This window comes from Ylistrum balloti, unplaced genomic scaffold, assembly GCF_031769215.1.
Source record: "Ylistrum balloti isolate Yb309-2 unplaced genomic scaffold, AGI_CSIRO_Ybal_v1 Utg370370, whole genome shotgun sequence".
Lineage (NCBI taxonomy): Eukaryota > Metazoa > Mollusca > Bivalvia > Pectinida > Pectinidae > Ylistrum > Ylistrum balloti.
The window spans coordinates 1,330,549-1,341,324 of NW_026782260.1; the positions used below are offsets into that span (position 1 = coordinate 1,330,549).

Genomic DNA, 10,776 nt, shown 5'->3' on the forward strand with positions numbered 1-10,776 from the left:
TTTGTTTAACAACACTTACACTTACAACCATTATTTTTCATTTTAACATTAAAATTCATGGCCATCTCAGGTTAATTTCACAATTCCTAAGAAAAACAACGTACTACTATGAATTTAACAGTCAAACCTCGTTATCTCGGAGTATCTCAGGTATTAAATTTAAGGAAGTTGGGCCGTGACCAACAAAATACTTTTAATTATACACAATTTTTTAGTGATAAGAGTTCAAGTTAACAAGGTTCAACTGTACTTGAATATAACAATAAAATGATATTTTTATACGCTCAACAATAAATTCACTTCAATTCTTGTAAAGTGAAATTTATGATAAAAATTCCAGAACGAAAACATTTCTTATTTTTATAACAACAGCCATTTTCTGTTTAAAGATTAAAAAAAAAAAAAAAAATTTAATTCAGTATTGAATGTCTATTACGTGACTATGAACCATGACTTATTGGTCCTTTACTGTCCTCCCCAAAGAAAACCCAACTTTAGACAATTTCTGATACAACAGTTCCAGACCTGGTCTGATCTAGGACTCACTGTGGTGGCGGCTGAGCAGGGTAAGGTAACGCACCTGGGGAGTCGTATCCTACAGGTGCTGAAGGATATGGCTGTGGGGAAGGGTTCACTGCTGGGTAGGGCTGCACACCATACGGTGGAGCAGTGTTTTGACCAGTTGGATAGGCTCCTGGGTAGGGTGGAGCTGGAAAACAAAACATGGTTATTATCCTTCTAGCCAAGGGATAGCGGAACTTCATTTATGACAAACAAAAAAAATCATCATATATTCATTAATACTAGGATTATATCGCAAAATAGAAAAAAAAAAGTTAAATGTAACGCTGGTGTAAAATCCTCAGACAGATCAAATTCATCGAATGAACTTAAATATGACCTTGCATAAGATAGTGGATATAATCACGTTTACAGCAGGGCTTACCTTCCGGTTGAACAGGATAAGGGGTCGCACTCACATCTCCTGGTGGCAAAGGGGGCTTACTCATGTCTGTACCTTAAATTATACAGAAGGTCTGAACATTATACCAGTACCACAAATTATAAAGATGGGCTTACTCATATCTGAACCTAAAATCATACAGATATGTCTGAATATTATATCAGTACCACAAATTATATACATGGGATTACTCATGTCTGAACCTTAAATTACACAGATATGTCGGAACATTATATCAGTACTACAAATTATACAGAAGGGCTTACTAATCTCAGAACCTAAAATTACACAAAAGGGCTTACTGATATCAGTGCCACATTCTATATAGAAGGGCTTACTCATGTCACAGAAAGGCTTATCATTTCCAAACCTTAAATTATTCAGAAAATCTTTTTTTTCGTGTCATGAATTTCATCATTTAGACAAGTCTGGATTTGCATTTCAAGAGAGAGAGATATCTTTCATTGTATCAACCATTATGTAAACGAGTGCTAAACTACACGAACTCCCCAAGATGTAGCTCATAATATATAGAAATTTGGGAGAATAAATTAAGAATAGTGGCTCTATATACATATCAAATACTAAACGTTCTGTTATGAAAAGGTGGGACAGAGTTAATGAAACTAATAGTTAACGATTTCAGATGTCACGAAAATTATTGGAGTTAACCAAAATGGATATTTTACAAAGTCAGAAAAAACAAAAACTAGATGATCTTACAATTCTATCTAGCTTTCTCAGGTTCAGAATACTGGTATGAATTATCGAAGTGAAAATATCTTTCATCGGGGCTGTGTAGGGGCCTTAAATGTGTGGATAAGGGCTGAAAACAAAAATATAAAGAGTATATCTGACATTACCATCCCCTTTTACAAATACCTATACTGCCTATTCAAACTGACATGAAACTTAAACATCTATATTTAGGCTCTGATTTTTTTTCTCTTCTTTTTGATGCGATTACACATAGAAGTCTTGTACCTCGAAAGTTCTGATGTCATAATGAAAAAAATAGATTCTGGTTTTGGTTTGTCTCCACAAGGCATCATTCCACTTTTGTGCTTAAAGTATAATAATGTTCATATGAAATTTGAGACAGATATATCCAATACCACTCAGAAAATAGCAATAACAATCATTCATTGTAAATAATCCAAGATGGCCACCTGTCAGCTATTCTTCTTTCCGATCTCATTCAAAATTGAATGAGTACAGCTACATGTAGGAATCAAGCTAAACATAGACAGGAAATTTGTAACAGATCCGTTCAGTACTTCTCATGAAATAAAGCTAACAATTGTTCATCATCGAAAACCAAGATGGCCATCTATTGACCAACTGTTTTTCAGATAATTCCCAAAACAAGATAATGCACAACTATAATGCACAGCTAGGGATCATAAGGAATCTACATATGGTGATAACAAACTTTTACTGTCAAAATCCAAGATGGCTACCTGTTGGCCATGTTGTTTTTCAGATCAGTTTGAAAATGGAACAATGCACAAATATGGACCAAGGAAAACCTATATATAAATTTTGAAAAAGATTCATCCAGTGATTCTTAGGAAATTATTGAGGATAGACAGATGGAACGGACAACGGACAACGGACCACGGACCACAGAGTGATTTAAACAGCCCACCATCTCATGATTGTAGTCAAATTAATCAAAGATGAATGTTAGGAAGTCCAAATGGCTAAACGACAATCAGCTAATCTACAAGTTATCTCCCTTAGAAATAACATCTAAAGCTTTTTACATATTCAATAACAACAAAATAAGAAAACATTGGTGAAGGTTAAGTGTGACAATGCTCTCATATCTACAAGATAATCAGTTCACACCTGTAAAACATGCTCAACTAAAAAAGAAATTAAAGAAATAAGCATGCATACATGTACAAAATATCTCATCCTACAAACATGTAGGCATTTATACATGTACAAAATATCTCCTCATCCTACAAATATGTAGGCATTTATACATGTACAAAATATCTCCTCATCCTACAAACATGTAGGCATTTATACATGTACAAAATATCTCCTCATCCTACAAACATGTAGGCATATATTCATGTTCAAAACATCTCCTCATCCTACAAACACAAACAAAAAAGTGTCTTTTATAACATCAAAACAAACAAACAAACACCACACCAATCAAAATCAAAACGAGTACCAAGCATGCATCAACAAAACCAAACCCAAAGTACCTGGCTTATCATAGGCAGGATACGTTCCCTGGGTCTGGTAACCAGCTGGGGCTGATGGATCATCGGTCGGAGAGGGTTGGAATCCTGCAGCAGGCGGCACAAACCCAACAGAGGGCACGCCTATAATAGCCAAGTAATTAGGTCACAAACCCAACAGAGGGCACGCCTATAATAGCCAAGTAATAAGGTCACAAACCCAACAGAGGGCACACCCACAACACCCAAGTAATAAGGTCACAGACCCAACAGAGGGCACACCCACAACACCCAAGTAATTAGGTCACAGACCCAACAGAGTGCATGCCCACAACACCCAAGTAATTAGGTCACAGACCCAACAGAGTGCATGCCCACAACACCCACGTAATTAGGTCACAGACCCAACAGAGGGCATGCCCACAACACCCAAGTAATTAGGTCACAGACACAACAGAGGGCACCCCTATAATAGCCAAGTTATTAGGTCACAGACCCAACAGAGGGCACCCCTATAATAGCCAAGTAATTAGATCACAAACCCAACAGAGGGCACACTCACAACAGCCAGTAATTAGGTCACAGACCTAACAGAGGGCATGCCCACAACAGCCAGTAATTAGGTCACAAACCTAACAGAGGGCATGCCCACAACACTCAAGTTATTAGGTAATAACCCAACTGAGGGCACGCCCACAACAGCCAAGTAATTAGGCCCTAAACTCAACAGAAGGCACGCCTGCAATAGCCACGTATCCAGGTCATAAACCCAACAGATGGCACGCATACAACATTAAAGTAATTAGGTCATAAGTCCAACAAAGGGGATGCCTACAACAGTCAATTAGGTCATTAACCTCACAAGGGTCACTCCTTCAAAAGCCAAGTAATTAACTGATTAATAATAACAGGCTATTACTAATTCAGCTTGTTTTCCAATCCTCAACAGAACAAGAGTATGTAGACTGTTAAATGTTTACTGACCAATGGTTATCGAAATATTCTTTAAATAAAATAAACTGAGGGACAAATACATACCATTATGTGATAAGGAACAAAAGACATGATGTTTATGTCTCTGATAAAATAATGTTAACAATTTATCTTTTCATGTCTTCGTACCTTGGAGCAGTTCGGCAATAGTGTCCTAAAACACTTCACAAAAACCCATGTTATTTGAGCAGAATGTACACAAGTGTGCCAAGCGGTTGATCATGCTAGAGTAAAATCGTCATAACTCGGTTATTGTTACACGAGACTGAAAATTTGTATACTTATGTATCAAAATCATATTGAGTATATAATTATGTCTTTTGTAGTCACCAACTTTATTCAGTATTTTAAGATATTCAGTTTGCAGACACTACTCACAAGTGTGGTACACAGTATCTGCTGCCGGTATTCCATGAAAATACTCTCAATAACTCGATCAATTTTACAAATACCAATGTAAAACTTGGTACAAAAATGTATTATGATATCTACAATGTCACTAACCACATGTTTATCAATTATTATAAGATGTTTTCTAAAGAATCTTTCTGACTCATTCTGTCGACAACTGCCACCTACTGATATTTCTAGACTGCTAGGAATAAATGTCAGTGATTTCATAATCCTGTGCATTCCATCATATTGTGCTGAGAATTAACTCAAACCAGAGCAATACTAGTTTGTGACTGAAGCGAATCTCATTCTGTATATCGTCAGATCTAAAAAGATTTTAATATGATACTTTCTTGTCTCATTAAGATTGTATGCCACCATTTTGAAAGATGGCAGCTTAGTTATGGCAAAGTACTGCAGCAAGGTAGCCTTGGTAACCAGTTGGAAAATTTGAACCAATCAGAATGCTGAAACTGATAACAACATCTCCTTCCAGGAGTGGTAACAATAGACTTGAACCATAATTGTTTAGCCTAATTTATGAATAGTTTATAAACCAAATAGGAGGCACTTCTACAATGGCACTTATACCAAAATGGGGGACACCTTCAGCAGCCAAGTCACTAATTCACAAACAGAGCAGGAGCATGTCTCTGTGACATTTTGATATATTACCACTACATTATTGGCTGTTGTAATTACCTTGGTTATTGACATCGTAGGGGGCGGGGCCCGTTACCGTGTCATACATAGGCGGCGGCACCATTGGTTGTGTGGCAGGCATAGGTTGCGGCATCATTGGTTGTGTGGCAGGCATAGGCGGAGCTGTAAGGTAAATATCAGTTATTACAAGTATGTGTCAAAATATTTCAGGAAAGAATTATTAAATCTTAGATAAGTATTTGTTTGGTTTCATTATCAAGTGTCCTGCAGAAAATCACAGAGTTGCACCATCAAATTACCTGAATATTTATGATTGAATGTAGCCCAGAGAGGGTCTAAAAAGGTGTAACAAACAACCTGCACACAACCCACAGAAAATTGTGGTACTTACAGTAAGGTTGGTAGGTGGTAGCCGCAGGGTAGGTTCCAGGTCCTACAACATAACAACATAAGAGTAAACCTACAGCCAGACATTGATTCATCTCCTTTAAGCCAAGTGACCCCGGGTATACTTCACAGCCCAACAACCCCAGGGAAACTTCACAGCCCAGCGACATGTGGATACTTCACAGCCCAGAGACCCCAGGGAAACTTCACAGCCCAGCGACACGTGGATACTTCACAGCCAAGTGACCCCAGGGAAACTTCACAGCCCAGCGACATGTGGATACTTCACAGCCCAACAACCCCAGGGAAACTTCACAGCCCAACAACCCCAGGGAAACTTCATGGCCCAGCGACATGTGGATACTTCACAACCTAACAACCCCAGGGAAACTTCACAGCCCAACAACCCTAGGGAAACTTCACAGCCTAGCAACACGTGGATACTTCACAGCCCAACAACCCCAGGGAAACTTCAGAGCCCAGTGACCAAGTGATACTTCACAGACCAGTGACCCAGGGATACTTCACAGTCCAGTGACCCTTGGGGTTCTTCACAGCCCCACCAACCTAGGGATACTTCACAGCCCAGAGACCCAGGGATACTTCACAGCCCAGAGACCCCAGGGATAGTTCACAACCCTGTGACCAAGGGATACTTCACAGCCCAGTGACCCCAGGGATAATTCACAGCCCGCAGACGCCAGGGAAACCTCACAGCCCAGTGACCCTTGGGGTTCTTCACAGCCCAGAGACCCAAGGGATACTTCACAGCCCAGTGACCCAAGGGATACTTCACAGCCCAGTGACCCAGGGATACTTCACAGTCCAGTGACCCAGGGATACTTCACAGCCCAGTGACCCAGGGATACTTCACAGCCCAGTGACCCATGGATACTTCACAGCCCAGAGACCCCAGGGATAATTCACAGCCCAGAAATCCCAGGGATAATTCACAGCCCAATGACCCAGGGATACTTCACAGTCCAGTGACCCAGGGATACTTCACAGCCCAGAGACCCCAGGGATAATTCACAGCCCAGTAACCCAGGAATACTTCACAGCCCAGAGACCCCAGGGGTACTTCACAGCCCAGAGACCCAGGGATACTTCACAGCCCAGTGACCCAAGGATACTTCACAGCCCAGAGACCCCAGGGATAATTCACAGCCCAGAGACCCCAGGGAAACTTCACAGCCCAGAGACCCCAGGGATAATTCACAGCCCAGAGACCCCAGGGATAATTCACAGCCCAGAGACCCCAGGGATACACATATTCCCATAATTTGATGGATTGTAGAAAAATTCCACTCAATCTATAATGATTGTGACTTAACAAAATTAATTCCTGCACTCATGCAGCTAAGTACACAGAATGAAGACCTGTCTGACAGGTTATCACAGAGGATCAATGATCTGGAGCTGATGAAGTGGTCATGCAAATGAGATACAGACAAACTATAGCATACTAACACTACATTTTGTAAATCCAATCCTGGTAATAAGCACATCTATATACATGTTTATTACAGCTTTGTTACATTAAAAACCCATGCAAATCATTGTCCTAAGCCTTCCACCTGACTATGAGCAAAATAACTATACATGGCCTAATAGGCTTATTGCCCTGCAACACACCCATCACATGATTGCAAGAAGTGATGTCCTGACCCCTGTGCTTATTGTCCTGTAATCAACCCATCCCTTATTGTGAGTAAGAAGTGAAATGATGACCTCTTCAGCTTTTTGTCCTGGAATACACCTACTTCTGACTGTAAGAAGTGATACATTGATCACCTGAGCTTATTGTTCTGTAATAAATCTACCTCTGACTGTAAGAAGTGATACATTGATCACCTGGGCTTATTGTTCTGTAATAAATCTACCTCTGACTGTAAGAAGTGATACATTGATCACCTGAGCTTATTGTTCTGTAATAAATCTACCTCTGACTGTAAGAAGTGATACATTGATCACATGGGCTTATTGTCCTCTAATAAATCTACCTCTGACTGTAAGAAGTGATGTGTCGATCACATGGGCTTATTGTCCTCTAATAAATCTACTTTTGACTGTAAGAAGTGATGTGTTGATTCACTGGGCTTATTTTTCTGTAATAAATCTACCTCTGACTGTGAGTAAATAGTGATACGTCAACCCCTTGGGGTTATTTCAGGTCAGATATTTTCAACTATTAGACAGATCAGAAGAGTTTCCTTAGAGAAGGAAGAGAGAGTAACACAGTAACCTTTATTAGGAGTCGCTAGTGGTTGGTTCAGCGGCACAGCTGCCATCTCGTGACTTGGACCTGTCAAAATCAAAATTTGGGCACCCTCATTATACAAATGATTGTAAGATTATGTTTTTGAGTTCAAATGGTCTGAATGATTAAAAATATTTTTATTTGTGTGATATACCATATAGTTCCTTACATTGCATTACTGATCATAGTTGTCAAACACCCTTACACCTTCACCATACCCAGAAATCATCCATATCTGACGCATAAATTCAACATACAAAGACAAATGATTGTGGAAATACATTAAGCCATGCAACATGCTGATAAGTAAACTTCATCCCTTTCACTTCAAACAAAAGAGAAGAAAATAAAAATTACCTGAAGGTTTTGAAAATCGTGATCGAATACTCTGTGCAGGCGTCTTGCCTCCTTTCATCCTATGTTTACAGCAGCAAAAGATGCAGACACCAACGACGATAAACGCAACAAAGATGCCGATTATAACACCAGCGGTTCGACCAGCACTGTCAACACAAAGTCATGGATACACACAGAATGCAACACAATGTTTAGTTGGGCGGGTGGCACAGTGGTAAAGTGCTTGTTTTTCACCTCGAACTTCACAGTTTGTTTCATAGACCTTTAATACAGATCCTTCAGGAACAAAAGTAACAAATATTTTGAGAAAGGTCACAGGTTCTTATAGATTTTGTAACCGTGACATGTCACACAGTCATTCGTGGCTTTGGGAAACTCTTCATCAGTATTGAAGCTGACAATTGCAACAGAGTTTCTTCAAATACCGAGAGAAATTTTCAGAAAAGTTCTGTGAAATATCCCACCCTTTATTCAGCTCCTTTTGAATTTAAGACTCACCACCTGCCATCAACTTTCTTCTAAGTGTGATAGACGCTTGCATTTATGAGGAGTCGAAAAATATTTCTTTTTTTATTATCCCTCTTCCATTTGGTGGTGACTCCTTTCCTTTTGGGATGACCCAGATTTGGAGTAATCCCCCCCTCTCACTCCACCTCACCTCCTTTACTTTTTGGGGGTCACCCTGCCATTTTTTTTATGTGAATCTTTTCCTTTTGGAGGTGACACATTTACTTTTCGAGGTGACTACTTTCCTTCCAGGGTGACCCCTGACTTTTTGAGGGTCACCTTTGACCTTTCAGATGACTCCTTTACCTTTAAGGGTGACCCCTGATATTTCAGAGATGACTTCTTTCCCTTTTGGGCATGACCCCTGACCTTTCAGACAGGACTCCTTACTGTCAGAGGTGCCCCTTGACATTTCGGGGTTAATACTTTTTAGGCGCGAGCCTGACTTTTTGTAGGTGATTGCTGTTTGATACAAATCACTGTCTAAATTTGATGGAAAATGATTGAGATGTCTTTTAAAGAAATAAAATTTGTCAATTTTCTTCATGACACAAAGCAGATGGTGCACCGTGATGGACAAAAGCTTACATTAAAACAATCCTGACTTTGCCTCTGGTGAAAGTTTTAGTTTAAAATGTCCAGAACTACATGCGTGTTTAACTGTATGGATATGCGGTGTATCCCCAGCATGCACCAGTTGTTTGGAAAAATGTGTGACACTTACTCATCAAAGTAAGAACAACATGTCTGTTGTCCTTCCTCTCCACAACAATACTCGGCATCATCTTCATCCCCGTCACCTGGACACACAAACCGCCCAAGGTAGGACACATTGCCATATGTGTTTGTCACGTATCGGTCGTTGTAGCAGGCAGTTGGCACTATAAAGAAAAATACACCCAATACAATGATACACTGAGAAAATCACACCACACTTTTCTACAGTATTTTCTATCAATGAATTGGCTTATCAATTTATCAAAGGCTTAAATTAACAGCGCAAAATATGATATAAACTGTTATCTTGTAATGTCTGTTATACTGAGCTGACGTTTTCTCTTTTGAAAAATATTGGCACACAAAATGTACTTTTTCTCCTAAGTTGATTATTCAAATATGAAATCTATTCTCATAACAACTTGATGATATGAATTTTAAATACCAAAATATTTCCAGTCAAGCCATCAACATTTATTACTATTCCAGTCAAAGTGACCTTTACCTGCTGTCTATTTCAAGAAACATGACCTTCACTTACTATCTATTCATAGCCAAATGGCTTTCACCTACTATAAATGACCTTCACCTACTATTATAAATGCCTAGGAGTTATACCTCTGTCTGGGTTGCTGTAGTACGTTCGGCGTCGACGCCAAGAGCTGGCACCATAGATAACCCCAGCAGCTATGGCTGCTTTTGTCGCCGTGTTGGATCCAAGATATCCCTTTCGTTTTGTTGAACTTGTCGACCTTGACCTTGATGATCTTGAGGTTGATCTTCCTCTCCCTGAGCTTCTCCCTCCACCTCTTCCTCCTCCTCCTCTTCCTCCTCCACCTCTCCTTCCTTCAGTTAGAGATACTGGCAACAACAATGTTACATATAACATCAACAGCGCATTGGAATTCTGGGAGATTGAGGGTCATAGACCAACACACTCCAGCTTGTCTGTATAATTCTGGGAGATTGAGGGTCATAGACCGACACACTCCTACTTGTCTGTATAATTCTAGGAGAATGAGGGTCCTTGACCACAACACTCTGGTTAGTCTGTATAATTCTGGGATATTGAAAGTTGTAAACCACTACATTCCAGCTAGTCTGTGTTACTTCAGACTCTGCACCACTTACTGCATGTTAATTTGATGGCTTGATGTGTCTGTGAGGGTCTACACCAGAGACTGACATCTTATAAGGACAATCATCCATTCTTTCTTAAACAACTGAAAGTCATTAATGAATTGCTAAACTGATTATAGGGGACATGTGGACAAACTTTTGGAATATTTTATCATTATAAAATTAATATGCAGTAAGCTACATTGCATTTTGTCAGG

At 39.7% G+C, this 10,776-nt stretch overlaps 1 protein-coding gene across 1 annotated transcript; it reads right to left on the bottom strand.

The window, feature by feature from the left end:
- Positions 1 to 368: 368 nt before the first annotated feature.
- Positions 369 to 10,328, bottom strand: LOC132554001 (WAS/WASL-interacting protein family member 3-like). The gene is made up of 8 exons (XM_060218296.1): positions 10,058 to 10,328; positions 9,447 to 9,603; positions 8,216 to 8,361; positions 5,603 to 5,644; positions 5,251 to 5,373; positions 3,187 to 3,306; positions 947 to 1,018; positions 369 to 709 (listed from the first exon to the last, which is right to left on the bottom strand). Exons 1-8 carry the CDS (start codon positions 10,326 to 10,328, stop codon positions 543 to 545), a joined length of 1,098 nt encoding a protein of 365 aa, XP_060074279.1. The 3' UTR covers positions 369 to 542.
- Positions 10,329 to 10,776: the final 448 nt, after the last annotated feature.

Excerpts from the sequence above, each read along its gene's own strand:
- LOC132554001 (XM_060218296.1), bottom strand. The coding sequence starts at position 10,328 with ATGTTATATGTAACATTGTTGTTGCCAGTATCTCTAACTGAAGGAAGG. Across the intron at positions 8,362-9,446 it reads TGTTGTTCTTACTTTGATGA|TGCTGGTCGAACCGCTGGTG; the intron begins GTAAGTGTCACA and ends TTGTGTTGACAG. Across the intron at positions 5,374-5,602 it reads TACCACCTACCAACCTTACT|CTCCGCCTATGCCTGCCACA; the intron begins GTAAGTACCACA and ends TTTACCTTACAG.